Below are 17,222 nucleotides of genomic sequence, written 5' to 3' on the forward strand. Positions count from 1 at the left end.
TACCCACGCAGGGCTGTGAAAGGGCTTTTAAAGGCAGAGAGCAAATACGGTCCCCTTCGGCCACGCAGGAGGTTTAACGCTGCCGATCTATACTCAAATACTAGTATGCAATTGTGTATATACCAGTACAAAGAGCATGGCTAAACCTATTGACTGAGCATTTCAGCCTGTGTTTTTCCATTTGCATGGACCTATATTCTCACACATATACACGCACTATGTTGCAGGTAAATATATTCCATAGCATTGCTGAGGCATGGAAATATCTGCCCTGAGGGGATTCAGGGATGGCTTGCTATAAGAGGAAAGCTTAATGAAAGAGAGGTTATCTCGAATTAAGCACACAGCAGTTGCCATTTGTTTAACCTTGAGAATTTGTGTGTGCATGCATAATATCCTCAAGGCTCCCCCAGGATCATATCCGTTTGCTGTTTGCTTTGGGTCAGACCTTCTCTGTAGTAAAGGCTGGCTAGAGAGTGTGACTGGGTCTGTAGATATACTGTAGCTGTGCTCTGTTAGTATGCATGGAGCAGCAGGGTGAGAGAGTCTGTGAACATATCCAGGCTAAGGATATCACGTCAGGAATAGGAAGGAAGCCTTACCTTCCTGATCAGGCTTTACATACACCTGATACTTGGGCTAATTGTGGTATCCATCTCCCTCCACTGCATTAGGAAAATGGAACAGGGCTGTATTAATAACTCACCTCTCATAGTGTCGTCGTGTACACGTGGCGGCACTTGTGCTTCCAGGATTACCGCCTAGCTCATCATATACATTTTTCCACTGTCTGCGAACTGTGATCTGAGACAGAGAGAGAAACATTTTTACAATGCTGTAATAACATGCTGTTAGAGTTTACTAGTCATTTCCCCAATGAAAGTGGTTAGTGATGCTATAGCGCTTTAGTACTATTTCTGCCTATCTTTTTTAAACTAGAGTTTGCCAAAACAGTAGTACGATTAAACAGTTATACTATGACATCATTTTGGATCGTTTATGTTATACATTTCAACTAGTACAATGTGTTATGATTCAAATCCTGGTGCTTCAAATCCTGGATCGCATCTTTAATGCTAACGTAGTTGTAACATGTTCTACAGACAATAACACTACTCTTTAATGTAAAACAATCTCAATAACACATGCATGATGCTGTCTACTGCCATGTCTACAACAGCAGAGATTAAACAGGGAAAACATACAGTACAGTGGTAGATGTGAATTAAGATGCCACAGAGTGATGAGTAACACCATTAAATACATACTGTAAGCATGGAACTTCCAGTTCACAAAGACAGCAGCAGTTATGAAAGAACGATAATCAGCCACAGATAAAAAAGGCTTTAAAAAGAAAAATACCAATTACATGACTAGTTTCCTGTTTATAGTTTGATGGCATGTCTCACTGTATGACTATATGTAGATTATGAACTAACTGGCATTCGCAATGCATTTCTTCTCCACATCACAAGACAAACATGAAAAAAACACTTCCCATATTAGTACAGAAGAAATGTGAGGTAGGCTGCCAAGTAAAATGTCCCTGCTCTGCTGTCTCACTGTGTATAGTAGTCAGCTTTATTTTAGATCCTCACCATGGGAAGAAATGACAGATTTCACCAACTTCCTTGATATGGGACAGTAACATGTGTTTTCCACAGGGCCTTTAAAACAACGGCATAATTTAAGCAAAATGAGGGCCTGACCATGGGTGAAACACGACTGAGGCAGTAGAAAGAAAAGTAGCATGGCTCAGGACATATGTGAACACTTACCATCTCATATCCTCCGAGTTTCTGAGCAGCTTGAAACATAGTCCAAAGGTTTACTGTTAGAGGGACAACAAACAGGGAGATCAATGGTTTTCAGATCATCACATTCAAAAGATATTGTCAAATAGACATAAATGTCTATGCCTGACTCCCAGATAACTTCTGTAACACTTCAGCTAAAAGGGATTTGAATAAACACTCTCATGAGCATCAAGTAATACTTGGCTTGTTAGCATTAGCTGACAGTGTTGGCACAATATAAATGCCATTTTGCATTCAGTTTTACATGCAAAGATTAAATGGATTATCCAGACTATATCACATGGATTATAGGGCTTTTGGTACCTAATGATTATGCAGGTAATCAAAATCCAACAAAATACCCCTTCCGATGAAGCCTTATAAATGCTTAAAATCATTCCATCTCTGACAGTACATTTAGTCTTACTCCAACCTGCAGGAATGATCGCAGGTTGGAGTAAGATTTTTCAAACAATGACATATGTATCTGCTTTCTGTAACATTGTTGCATTCTGTAATCACTGTTTAACATTTTTATATGAAGACCTATAAATAAGGAAGGCTCGCCTGGGGAGAAATCCATCAAAATTCAATCTGTGCGTACACAAAGGCTTGCATTTGTCAAAATGACATTTTCCTATCTCCGTATTTGACAGCATTGATTTTTTTCCTCCCTCCTCTTCTGTGGCTGTTGTCAATGCACAGGCAGAATAACAAAGGAATCTGGGTGGGTTCTACTGAACTGCAGAGTGTGGCATTGTGTTTTTCAAATGGATAGCAGCTTTGGGCTATTAATGGGGCTGTTATGCATTGACTGTAATTACCACAATAGTGAGCAGAATTAGGAAGGACAGAAAATAGAATGAAAATGAGAGTACTTCCTTAGATTAGACTTGCTGCCTCTTCTTTTATTTTATTTTTTTTACAGGGCAACTGTCACAGGAACACAAAACAGACTGAATTCAAAACAGTCTAGATGTACTAACAGATATATTAAACAAGCAAATAAAACCTGACATAATGGGCATCACTTTCCCCCACCCCCCATCCAGCACACGTTTACCAATTCTCCAGCTCCCTTTCTGCTATCTGGAACCAAGGCCATTCAAAATGTGCAATGTGATGTCAAACTGTACCAACCCTGACACACACATTTCTTCCCCACACTCCCATCGCACATTCAGAATGGGATGCTGGGAATAGCTGTTTACCCAAGTGAATGGAAGATAATGAAAACCTATTTTTATCATGTGGCCTTTTATTCTTCTGAAGTTAATTTATCTTATGCCCTGTGCAATGAACAGACACACTGCCAAAGCTAAATAGAAAGCAAAGAAAACCCCAAGCTTTCTTTTTGGTAGAACAGATAAACTTTAAACCAGAACTATAGCCTTGCACAGTGTAGAATATGTAATTCAAATAAAAAGAGGATGGATTTATTTACAGTATTTCATCTCTTATCTGTGCTGTGCTATTTGAACTACAATGTACTTCAGAGGAAGTGGAATTGTGAAATTCGGAGCCAACTGTTTTAAGTTCTAAGACTGAAATCCTATTTACTCCCATATTTGCATTTCTTCCTGTAGTCTGAACAAGCAAAAGCCACAATTGGATATTTCAAGACACATTTAAAGCCACATTTGTAGATAGTTTGACATAAGATAAATAATTTTCCTTGCAACAACGGTCATATCAATGACCCTTAACTGTTTTATAGACCGCTATTTGGCTTATTGTCTTTCTTGTTGGCTACTTTGTTAATGGTCTGATAATAACCAGAAAGTTGTTTTTACATACAAGTTAGTGCTAACAAGCTAAACAGCTATATAGCTAAAGTGCAGTCCATAGGTATTTAGACAGTGACACGTTTTGTTGTTTTGGCTCTGTACTCCAGCACAATGGGTTTGAAATGAAACAATGATTGAGAGGTTAAAGTGCAGATAATAGTAATACTTTTCTTCATGGCAAGAATTCTTTGGACATGGTCTGTTCATAAAATAGTTCCAGAATTCATAGCAAACGTACATTTATAAACCGTTTTTATATATATTTATATCACCTCCCTTGTAATTGAATGCATTTACCAATAGAAATGACTGTTTACATGATCATTTCCTTTTGACAAGTGAATTATATTCCTTTGCAGTTACTTAGCAAAAACATTCACACACATTTACCAGTAGAAATAAGAATGAATGCTTTCTCAAACTATATCCCAATAATTCCCACAGTCACTGGTTTCAGAAAGCAAGATTGAAATCAATTGACGTTTTAACTAGCCATATCTAAAAAGATGATATCCTGCAACAGTTAGCAAAAACAGTAGAAATAGCTAATACAAGATGCTTTCTCAACTTCCCACAAATTGTGGTTGTTCATTCAATGATGCCAATGTTTGTTATACTAAATGTTCAGACAGTTGCTCAAAAAACAGTGACTGCAATCATGTTTTTTTTACATAATACTGTAGAATGCTGGCCACAGATTTATTAGGTAATTTCCACAGGCATGGTTTTCAATAAGCAAGGCTAATATCTTTTGCCATTATAACGACAGTAAATAGACATGTGTAAAAAGTGTAGGTTACACATTTTACAGTACATTACTTGCAACATCTCAATAGTTAATTCCCACAGATATGGTTTTCAACAAGCAAGCCTCATTCAGGAATTTCCCAATATATCTGGCTACCACTTTCATTTAAATATGTTGTACCGTAGCCTACTCCAGTCCAAACATTTATGATTGTGTTGCTTATTAGACAACTGTGCTCTTGCAACTCCTTGTGATGGCTTTGCATCTATGAGCTAGAAGATAGAAGGCCAAAGAGTGCACTCCTTCAGGTATGTAAGAATTCTGATACAGAATTACTGGTTTTGAGAGCAGAGTAAAAAGAACCAAAATGGCATCAAATATGGTTTGGAAGACATATCTCGACATCACCTGTCCCAGGTCCAGTGTGACTAACTGCGATGAAGCAGGGGTTTAATTACAAATTGGATAACATGAAAATGGGGAGAAAAAGTAGAATCAAGTATCGAAATATCCAACCTGTCAACTGACCTTCCCCTGTCTTAGACACCACCTATTGCCATCTACATCAAAATGAGGTTTGGTCTGTTTTAGTTTTCAAAATGTGTGTCACTCTTACTTTGTCTTCTAAACAAATGATTTGATTGTGAGATAGGACCTTTCTGCTGCAAGGATATTTTAGATGGATGATTAGGTGACCGTTGTTCTCCTTTAAATATGCATACAATCTCCATTGGCTTAACTACGAAACACTTTGGATTTCCCAATGGATTGCAGCTTTTTCAGATGCAAACACCACCCCAAAGTTGACATATGACGACAGACTAAATTTAGATGGTTCCAACAGAATGTTCCAACTTACATTCTGTTAGATGGTTCAAACAGAATGTAAGTTGCAACAATTTAAACCTTGAAGAATGTTCAAACAGTAAATTTTTTTAAACTTAAAAACACAAAATGGTTTACAAAAGGTTTTTTAACTATATCCTACTATACAAACCCACTAACCCCCCATAATGACACCCCTATAGAAACCCCCCCAAAAAGTAAAAGAAAATTACTCTGAAAACCCTATTACTATTAAAACCATTACTGTTGCCATCCCTACAACAGCCATTACTACTATTATTTCACAACCTTAAACACGAATAGCAAGCAAACCACATTTACTTCTGTACATGTCGTTTTTTAGTTTGTGTTTATGTTCTTCATTTAAACAGTCTTTTTACTAAGTATGAGTTTTAGGGGCTTGAATCAAAATGTGTTATAATGTTGCATGGTTTGTAATTCGGAACTTCTAGAGCAGTTGCCGATGCCTCAATTCAATTATACTATGATGCAGGTTCAAAACCACAATGTGTACAACCTACTTAAGAGTTTTGTTGTGAAAATTTAATCTGTAATTATCTACAGTACATATGGATAACAGTTGAACCACAGCTCACATTTCTTTGGAGAGACTAATATTTTAAACGGCTAAAATGGTTTCTCATCGATTAGACTCATTCATTTACATTAGGAAAAATGTGGAAATCTGGATGTGGAACAATTGAGAAAACCCTCTTAGGTAACCTTTTAAAAACTTGGCTTGAATGCATTAAAAGTTTGTCATTCTGCTGCGGTGGGAAGCTCATACACAACAGCATAACCTGACTTAAGATATGGCATCTGTACAATATGAAGCTTCATTGCTGTGAAGTGAAATATTCGACCCACATAAATAGCATTTGATCTGAGATTGATGTGTTTCCCAAGCATCATTGGAAAAAGCCTTGTGGACCCACATATGATGCTCTTGACAGGTGTGTGAAGACGATATATCTTACATAAAAAGCTTACATGAATGTAAAAGATGTTACACTCACTCTGCTTAAACCCCAGGAAAGGGATCCTCTCGATAGGCGTATCCCTCTCCTTCATGTACTTGTATAGGGCTTCTAAGAAGGCCTGCTCGTCTGCTTGATCCTCCTCTAAGGATTCCTTCTTCTCTTTCTCCTTCTTCTCCTTCTCTTCTATGTCAACCTTTTCCTCAACCAATGCCTTTTTACAGATCCTAGGCTTGGTCGTTGTCCCCTTGCTGGTATGAAACGCGCCCTTGCAGTTAGGTTTTACCTGTAGGAAATATACATGTGGGTTAACCTTTAACTTTACTAGAAGTCTATTTAGTGAATAAAGGATTCTGTGTAAATATTCATATCTGATGCTGAAAAAAGGGATGTCATCCGTATATGAATCACAACCTTTTAAAAAAGAATTAAACCAAACTATGGTAAAGTAAATTGAATCAAATGTTAGATGACAGGTGTACCTTTGTGGGAGACTGGTTCTCTGGAATGCTGGGTTCTTGGGGTCCCTGAGGCCCCTGACTGTGGCCTTGGGAGTCCCTTCGCTGGGACGCTGACAGCTTTTTCCTTGGCCGACCCTTCAGGTTAGGGGCTAAGAGGATGAGGACAGAACATATGACGGTTGGTATTCTAGTGAAAATGTTTCAAGAGAACCACACTTAGGGCACAGTGAATGAAGACAAGCAAACTAATTCATCATAGGAGCATATAATAACATTTCTGTAAACAACTATATAATTTCAATAATCTAAAGAAAAAAAATTTTGGTAATTTTGTTGTAGAACATAAAATAAGTTTTTAATTATTTCAATTATTGGTTCCTTGTGACTTGCTGATTTTAGACCTTCAATATCGTGGGGGGAAACCTACATTTCTGTTTGATTTGACTCCTTTTTTAGAGAGTAATGTAGATAATTCCACTTTCCATTTAGTAAATCTTCATACATACACATTTAATGTTAAACACCAACTGAAATGAAACACATTGAGAGACTGCTGTCTGAACGAACAAAAACAGTAAGCTCAAAGGAGAGAGGAGGCACTCAATTTGAGTCAGGTTCAGTCAAGTAGTTCACAGCGACATTCTGTATGCAATGACAATTAAATCACAGCCAAGGTTAGAGGCAGCCAAGGGGAATAATTTTTTGCCGGATCAAATTCTCATCAAGGTTTGAAGGGGGGGAGAAATTATAAAGAAACCAAGACCAATGAAATCAAGGAAGTAATTACAGTAGGTGAAAGCTTTAGTGACTCAATGACCTTTCAATTCTTTCGAAAACAGCCATGGAAAAAGGCAAGGAAAATTACACCATGTTCTGTAATCAGCTTGGCAACTGCACATTTTCAGGATGCTTGGCTTTTTTGTAATACAGTACAGAGCGCTGTATTGTTTCTTCATTTTTTCCCTGCTCCCTCTATAAAATTGAAGTCTTACAAAAACATAAAGTACAATCCTTTGCGTAATGGATGACTCATCAGTGTTAATACAAACAAGCTGACTTCAGCTCTACCTCATTGAGATTTATTTTTCACAATGTGACATCTGTTTAAACAAGATATTCCATATCTAAAACAGGCTTATGTAGGAACAAGTGAGTAAATAATACTCTCGATATGGGCCTTTTTTTAGAAACCAATCCGTAAGCTCTTGACATTCTGCATGTAACAAAGCCTATTGCGCAATGACCCATTGTGCAGTGCAGATTTCACAAGTCAAATGCTACAGATGTGAAGACTGGGACAGACATGCTATATGCTCATAATAATGACTATGGCTAAAATTCATGGATTTTCAGATAGTGGTTTCAGAAGTGCAATTGATATGCACAGCAATGTATTTCAGATGGAGGGAGCTGAAACTGATAATGCAATTCACTCATAATTTATATCATGCGATTTGGTTGCAAATTACTTTTCTGGGCCTGAACTAATCGTATGTGTGTTAACTCCAATGACTACATAAGATTGGTCTTTGAGCTGATGCCATGGGTTTGACATGGATCTACAGACATCTGTGCTAGTTTAAAAACATCAGAAAGCCTCCCTTAGACTTTCAGGATATCAAGTTCAAATGAGCCTTAAGGTCAAGCGGAAGAATGTGAAGAATCCTTTTATTATACTAGACCTAGATGCCACTGATCATGTTCCCTGATGGCAGTTATGTAATGAAAGCCCCTCACAACACCAAACGGGCATTAGGTCTGCTTTGGCCCTTTTAGGTTCCCTGACCTGACTCATGGTTAAATATGAAGGTTTCTGGTTCAGACCCCTGGATGAATACACAGCTGTTTAAATGGGCAGCTGTAAAAAGTGGCAGAGATTTAGAGTGCAGGTCGAATGCATAAGTTACTTTGGATAAAAGCTTGCTCTCTTGGTAGAGCCAGACATAAAATCACTCCCCGGGGCAAATCCATCATATCTGTCATCGAGCAGCACCCTAGAGGTGTGAAAGTCACAAGGAATTCAGCAGCAATGCAAGCTGACAACTTGATCTTTTGATGCAGTCCAATGCTCCACTTAATGTCTGACAGTACATTCTCTAATTTCTTCAATTAAATTAAGGCCTATTACTTCATTATCATTCTGTGGACATTAGATGTGGTGGTTTCAACAGCACAGTGAAATCATCTGAAACAAGTCAGTGGGGGAGGTTCATTGGAGAAATTCCCTGGGATTATGCAGCAACAAAAAATGTACCGTAGAAACATTAAATCAAAATACCACCATAATATAGCATGATGGCTTGAAATTATAGCTTTTGCACACATACTGTACAATCCATTTTGGAACTGTGCTACTTAAATCTGAGCTGGCATTGGTATACTGTAGAGTGATGGTGCAACAGAACACTAAAATGCTTCCTTGCTAAAATACAGTGCTGCTGCAACAACATCTTGTGAAAGGCTGCTGTACTCAGTGAAATAAATCCTTAACCACATACAAATTAGCTGCCCTCTTTACTGAAGCAATGCTGATGCAAGTGCCACTTTGACTCTTCTCGTCCAAAATAGCAACATCTCTGTTTTTATTCTGACCTAACTTTGAGACTAAATCGGACGAGGGCTTATATTTCAAAAATATGACATATCACAGTACCAGCAAAAAGGCAGATGTGGTTTCACAACAAATTCTACTTGTGCCTTGCCATGTACAAATTGTGATGATAAAATGATAAAATACATCATTTTCAGAACACCATGATTTCAGATGGCTTTACATTTAAATGATACATTCTACTAAAAAAATATATGTACAAATTGTAAGTTAAAAATAAATCTACATTATAAAGGTGATTTTATGTTAGGATCTTAATATTAATAAGATACTACGGTTTACTATTATAAATATGGAGTATGGCCCAGATAAAAAAAATAATCTATCCAGTAAAGTATAAAGGCTGTTACTACAGCTTTTGCTAACTGTTCATGCTGCCATTACTGTTGAATTACAGAAAATGATACCTGTGTATCCAGGCATGCTTATGTGTCTGGGTAAACTCATTTTAAGTGCATTATACCCTTCAATACATTTCATTATGTTAAGTGTTACCTGAATCAAAATGTTTAATCTCTGAGACTAAAGAAGATACTGTAGGTTGAGTGCCATGTAAACAAAATTGATTTGGTTTTCAACAGCATTGTGGCTATTTTAATTTTTTGACTGTAGAAAACCAGGAATCATAAACAATTGGGACTGGCATTTTCAAAACCGTTTTGGCTTCCCAACAGTGTAGCCCCGCCCCAACTGCAGGCACAGGGAACAAGCTAATTGAAACGTCCATACTGAAGCATACTTTTCAACATGTTAGTGTTTGTGCCGGTGGCTCGTAGGTTCACTGTCCTTCCCGCTCCTTCCTTCCAAAGTGTGGTCCTGCCAGGGAACGCCTCTGCCGACCGGGCACTGTTCTCCAGTACAACCTGCAGTGAGCTCTCAAAGTCACTGGGCCCTGGCCATGGGAGGAAGGAAACAGCAAATGGGCCGTTCCCAGAGTCTCCTTGACTGCATGGTTTCTGGGGTGGCCTCCTGGTGGTGGCTTGGGAGGAATGGGTACAGGTGGTCATAGAATCAGCAGCCTCTCCACTCTTCACATGGCTGTTTACCCCATTTTTGGCTCCTGCATTGTTGGGGCAGAGCAACATTGAGGGCAGAATGGCTTGGTGACATACTCTCTCTTTTCCCTTTGTCATGTTCAGACACTTCTCCCTCAGCCTACTCTACTGGGGCCTCTTCATACGTCCCCTGATAGGATCCAAATGGGAAGCATCTGTTTGGGGGTGGGGCATGCCCTGCTGGATGCCTCCGGAAGGTCCCAGAACGTGACAGATTTCTCAGTTGGGGTGTTGGTGTGATGCTGATTCAGCAGGCGCGTTCATGCCACATGGAGCATTAAATGTTCTGTCCTGAAGTCAGCTGACAGTTTACAACAAGAAACTTGACCCAGCTAAAGAAACTGTAATGTAATTAACTGAGAACAGGACAAATAATTTGGCAGAGCGAAATCTCCATGCTTGTAGCCCCAGTTAGTCAAACCCTCCAAGAATCCATCCTGCTTCACAAGATGGCAGCTGCAGGACAAGGGCAGCACAAGCATGACCATTGCTGAGACAAACAATAAAACACTCATGAATATCAGTCACTGTAAGGTTGAAGCTGTGTCCCATGAGGCATGGCTGGACTTGTGGACCAGCTTAGAGGTAGCCTTTCTGTCTTTTGGTTTAGTAACCATCTTACTAACAAGCAGATGGACAAACTAAACAGGCAGAAAAATAGTCAGACATATTTCCAAAGAAACACAACTACTTCTTCACACAACAACAATAACAGAAACCTGGACTATGTTTCAACATTGTGTTCCAAACATGCATTATCAAAAAGGCACAAATCATCCTGGTCAATTAGATAAAGAGCAGAGAATCAAGGAAGGGAAGGTCAGGCTGGTTTAAGGTGTGGCCTCCAGTGAGCTCAACAATTAACTTGGCCATTTCAAAGTGTTCAGTGGATGCACTAAATCAGGGCAAAACCAGTACATGTAATACTCAGTGATTGACAGGAAGGGATATTCTGAAACCTGCTAACATCTGGGCTTTTCCATGTGGTCGTGTATGGCTCAGTTGATATGGCATGTAGTTTGTAATGCTAACATTTGGTGGTTTGGTTTGTGCTGGGGCCTCCATAAATAAAATGTATATCTTTGTTAAAATGTAAATGGAATGATTATTATTCTTCACCAGGTTGTTTGGGAACAGGTTATTTTGAGAGAATAACATTTGTGGAAAATCCTGCACTGATCTCATAAAATCTCAAATGTTTTATTAGATTGGAGAGCATATTTGGAGGAAACCTAGACCATTTCTTTACACAGAATCTGACAGAGGCAAACATGTTTTTGGCTAAAAATTTTCTGTTACAAGTAGAAGCACAACATTTCCCGACAATCAAAGACCTGTCCCCATATATTTCAGCAGGAATGAGGTGCTTCTCTTCCTATGCATCTTTCTTCTGACAGTAAACCTATCACTGGGGTATGTTGCTGAATATTTTCATGTCATATTTCAGAAAAAGTGTCATTATCCACAAAAAGCGCTGTTCTCCTTACAAGGGGAGAATGCCAGAGTATTGACAAAAGGGCTCCCAAAAATGAGATTGTTTTGAGAGAAAAAGAATATGATATATATTTTTCTGTACAACTGTATTAGTATAAAAATAATATAATAACTTTAATATTTGGAGCAAATACTCAGTATGATTTGTTTAAAACCGTACATTTTTACTTTTCTTTATCAAGAGTGCCGTTGTGGTAATTGACAGTAATTGGAACCACGGCCAAAGACCTTTCAGGTATTGATAGCTATTCTATATATAATAATCATTTATATATTTGCTTAGTTTCAGAAAAAATAAAATAAAAATCAGGGATGATGACACAGAACAAAAAACCTGTTATTTCATCCTGTTCCACCTGCTCAGAATCCATTGTGAGAGGCAAAAAACAGTAAGGTGTGGGATGCCACGACCCACTGGTATCGATATAGCTGCCATGAAGAAACAGTCTGTAATGGACAGTCAGTCGATGGACGCGTTGCAGGGTGTCATTGGCCGAGCGGTAACAACACGGCGCAATTGAAACGCACTACATAGTCTTTATTCATACTTGTTTCTGCACTGCGTTACTGTCATTTCTGGTTGTGAATCTATAACCTGAGGCTAATCCAAAAAGACCCTGGACTGCTGCCTCGGGAACCCAGGCCTAACAACGCTACTGGAGGAAGCTAAAATTGGTGGTTGAATTTGCATACATATTTCATTTCATTTCATTTGTGATTTATATAACCATGAAAATATGAAGCAAAACAAAATTCAGACTAGAAGCTCCTAATAAACCCAAAACAGAAAATCAATGCCAAATAAAATTTTTACAGGCAGCAAATCTTATGATTGTGTATGACTGTTTCCCTGCAGGATTCAGGAACTCCACAGATTAGACATTTTCACAGTCAGAGTCTGATACGCTTTAAGGGGGCTCTTGCAGAAGGCAACTCACTACTCCTGACAATGGTCAGGACTTGCTATTACATGTATCATAGGATGTCTACTACTGAGCTACATCTCTGGTGAACCACAGTCTAAGGTGTGACCCACCCAATCTAAAAGGTCTACAACCTAGTGTTTAAATTATATAAATAAAAATGTCAACTAGTGATGGTTACACAGCGAGGAAAGGGGGATGGGGGGCAGCACTGTGATGTTCTCATCCTCTGGCCTTATGTTTCATGCTATTCCCCAGCCATCCTCCTTATTACCTAAACAAATGGTGTATTATGTGGTCCTTTTAATATTCCTCAAAGACAATAACAGTCCACTGACTGATAGGGGAGGATGAGTGATCATTATCATTAACAGACCCAGGGCTTCTTTGCATTCTGATAGTCTTTTTAACTCATAGGGCTTTAACTCTCTCCTCTCATGTATTTGGTTTACTTAAATAGCAGGGGCTCAGGAATATAAAATATAGTCCATCACGTACATAAATATGGTAGTGAGAGACATATGGGCTTTTGAAAAATGGGCACTTGCATTCTTGCCTTTTATGAGTGTCTCATGGAGAACACAACTAGCTAGCTATGTAAATGGCATGAAGATCCAATATCAACAATAGAAAAAGGCATGTTTAGCTTACATTGGCTCCTCTGTGGTGTGTTCTACTATGAGTGAACAACGTTGGGAATGTAGTACCTTCCAATTGGTACTTTGTTTTCCAGACCTCCAGAGTATGCTACAAACCTTCCAGCAAACATAATACTTGCCATTTTGTGTTCTATGGTTTGGAATTGCAAAGGGTGGAAAAATGACAATTGACTTCTCGATTTGCTCTACACAGAACACAAGTAGGCAGTGAAAGAAAAGGAACCAGGCGCGCCTAGTTCGGCCAGCCTACTATTAGAAGTAATAAATGTTGTTTCCCTCACTGGATTCAAACCTGGGTCTCCGATATGAGAAGCTATGTCTTTAACCACTACGCCACAAATGTATACGCATGCAGTGTCGGTATAGTGTCTCGACATTAAGCATTGTGTTAAACTGACAAACGTTTCTTGAGTTTACTTCCACCACAAACAGCATCTATGAACTGTATGGCTTTTGCTACTGGCCGTTTTAACAGCTTTTTAGCCAGTAATAGGCTTAGTACCTACTAACTTACTACTTGGAATAGTCATAAGAATTTAGCAATTGCTAGTGAGACTGAAGATGAACTTTACACTAACAAAGTGAGTTCATTTCATGGCACAACATGTTTTTCTTTCATACGTGAATGATTGATAAAATAACGATCAATATAGGTGACGATAACTGACTTTCATCAAGACGAAAGAATCATGGAGACCCGTCCTCTTTTACTACGCAAGGGGTTGCGATCGACTGTAAATTACCCCAAAAAGCATGCACAGATTGGTACTTCGAAAAGTCATCAGAAATAGTCTGAATATAACCGTATATAATTTTATTTTAGGCTTATTATAACGTAACTTCCGAAGGTTGTGGCCAACCTTTGTCTATCTTGAACAAATCCCAATGCATAATTTCAATGCATAATTAAAAATATATATATAATTATACACACACACCCACCAGCCATAATATAATGACCACTGACAGGTGAATAACTGATAACCTTGTAACCATGACACCTGTCAGTGGGTGGGATATATTAGGCAGCAAGTGAACATTCTGTCCTCAAAGTTGATGTGTGAGAAGCAGGAAAATGGGCAAGCATAAGGATCTGAGCAACTTTGACAAGAGCCAGATTGTGATGACTAGATGACTGGGTCAGAGCATCTCCAAAACTGCAGCCCTTGTGGGGTGTTCCCGGTCTGCAGTGGTCAGTACCTATCTAAAGTGGTCCAAGGAAGGAAATGTAGTGAACCGGCGACAGGGTCATGGGTGGCCGAGGGCCACTGATTCATTTGGGAAGCGAAGGCTGGCCCGTGTGGTCCGATCCAATAGACAAGCTACTGTAGCTCAAATTGCTGAAAAAGTTAATGCTGGTACTGATAGAAAGGTGTCAGTGACCAGTCAGGGTGCCCATGCGGACCCCTGTCCACTGCCAAAAGCACCTACAATGGTCACGTGAGAATCAGAACTGGACCACAGAGCAATGGAAGAAGGTGGCCTGGTCTGATGAATTACGTATCCTTTTACATCACATGGATGGCCGGGTGTGTGTGCGTCACTTACCTGGAGAACACATGGCACCAGGATGCACTATGGGAAGGAGGCAAGCCAGCTGAGGCAGTGTGATGCTTTGGGCAATGTTCTGCTGGGAAAACTTGGGTTCTGCCATTCATGTGGATGTTACTTTGACATGTACCACCTACCTGAGCATTGTGGTAGACCATGTGTACCCTTTCATGGCAACGGTATTCCCTGATGGCATTGGCCTCTTTCAGCAGGATAATGTGCCCCGCCACAAAGCAAAAATGGTTTAGGAATGGTTTGAGGAACACAAAACATGTTCAAGGTGTTGACTTTGCTTCCAAATTCCCCAGATATCAATCCAATCAAGCTGCTGTGGGATGCGCTGGGCAAACAAGTCCGATCCATGGAGGCCCAACCTCGCAACTTAAAGGCCAGGACTTAAAGGATCTGCTGCAAACGTCTTTGTACCAGATACCACAGCACCCCAGATACCTCAGAGGTCTAGGGGAGTCCATGCCTCGATGGGGCATGGCTGTTTTGGCGACAAAAGGGGGACCTATACAATATTAGGCAGGTGGTCATAATGTTATGGCTGATTGGTGTATATATAGCTATAGGTCTGGAAAAAAATTATATAATTTTAATCATGAAAGGCAGAAGCAGTTTCATGACTATGAAAAAATTTAATTTAATACTTTCACAGGCACTTTAAAAGCCAAGTAACCTATAGAGTTTTAAAATTGTTAAAATTAGACTATTGTGATAGATTTTACTGATACAACGTACCTCCGCCATTCATTTAGTCAGGATGTAGAACCGGCTTATTTTCACCCCTAGAAATAAAGCTTGTTACACTTTCAAAGCTGTATGAAGAGAAAGATTTCAATTGCTTTCTTCAGCTTATGTAAGGTAGCAAGCAGCATAATGCCTTGCTCTCGGAAATATAAATAACCATAACAGCAATAGCCATTGTCAATGCAATAACCATTTTCAAATGATCAAATTCCAAAATGCAGCTACATCCTCAATTCTTTCTTTTTTACAAGAAAAAAACATTGTTTTGCTTTCCCCATGAAACGTAGACAGTGGAACATTTTAAAATATTATGAAAGGAAAAAATCAATTAGATATGGTATATGATGGAGGGCAAATCCAGCCATATGTTTGTGAAGATGAAGACCACAAGCAGGTAGTAATTATCAATCATCATCAAAAGCCTGTCAAGACAGCAGGCTGCCCGGACCCTAGTACCCATGGCAACATGCCCACATCGCCACAAGTATGTTTACAGGAAAGGAAGCAGTCCTTTTCAGTCCAGCCTCCCTTTTTCCCCATCTCACAGCTGAACACAGCATTTCATGATACTGTCCTTAAGTTTCAAGTTTTAATGATTATATATAAATAATACACAAGGCAAACTACACAATAAAATTCTTACTACCAGGTTCCTGCTTGACGATACTAGAGAAAAAAATAGATAGTAAGTGATAAAATATACAACACGACTTACAAATCAGCAATAATAATAATAATATAACCATTCAGACAGAAACCATATAGGTTAAGTACCCGCTTGGGAAAGTACAATCGATACCATTGGAAATCCAAAAAAAAGTTTTATTCAAAGGTTTGAAGGTTCTCAGTACTGTTTTCCTAAGGAGGATGAATGGCATTCTCAGTATCCAGTGAGTGAATTTGCCTCTCCATTTACAACAACTTTGCCTTGATTTGCTGGTTCATGGTATCCTGGAATGCTATAAACGTAGAATATTTCCCAAAATAAAGTTAGGGTTAGGGTCTCTGTGTTGTCATTGGTTAAAAAAATAAATAAAAAGGTGTTTTGGATTTCAAATTTGCTGAATTCTGGATCCGGGAGGAGCAGAGTGTTAATTGTCCACTCTCTCTTCCCAATGTCCCACAGTCTCAAAAAGAATGGGATTGGGCTATGATCAGAGATTACAATATCCTGTTAATTTGCATTGTACGAGGAGGAAAGTAATTTGGCATTGGGTAAGTACTAAATTTGTGTGTAAACATTATAGACATATGAGTGGAAGAAGTATGCTGGTGGGGTTGGAATGTCTCTACATGTCAAATTGTGTGGGCTGTAGCATTTACTTATAAACTGTTGAAATTGGCAGTCAATCATACAGAATGTGAAGCCAGTGTATTGCACTCGTAATAGCCTGACACTGGCATGCATGTTTATTTTCAAAACGTCACAGCAAAAGATTATAACATTCTGCCAACACCACCACCACATAAATTATATTTATTTTGCCATTGCTCTTTCATGAAACAGGGCGGGGACAACTTCCAATAATACCAAATCACACAGCAATTTAAGTTGTTTTTG

The 17,222-nt window shown here is 39.0% G+C and overlaps 1 protein-coding gene across 2 annotated transcripts in view; it reads right to left on the reverse strand.

Moving 5' to 3' along the window:
* The window catches only part of LOC105010540 (AT-rich interactive domain-containing protein 5B-like), a 66,075-nt gene that overhangs the window by 12,351 nt on the left and 36,502 nt on the right, over positions 1-17,222 (reverse strand). For both annotated transcript variants that reach the window (XM_010869873.5, XM_020047668.3), the window contains exons 6-9: positions 6,637-6,764; positions 6,194-6,440; positions 1,779-1,831; positions 707-804 (exon numbers count right to left, since the gene is read on the reverse strand). In XM_010869873.5, the coding sequence (XP_010868175.1) occupies positions 707-804; positions 1,779-1,831; positions 6,194-6,440; positions 6,637-6,764 (526 nt within the window). The remainder of the gene's footprint in view (positions 1-706; positions 805-1,778; positions 1,832-6,193; positions 6,441-6,636; positions 6,765-17,222) is intronic.

Source organism: Esox lucius, chromosome 6 (assembly GCF_011004845.1).
Source record: "Esox lucius isolate fEsoLuc1 chromosome 6, fEsoLuc1.pri, whole genome shotgun sequence".
NCBI classification, from domain to species: Eukaryota; Metazoa; Chordata; class Actinopteri; order Esociformes; family Esocidae; genus Esox; species Esox lucius.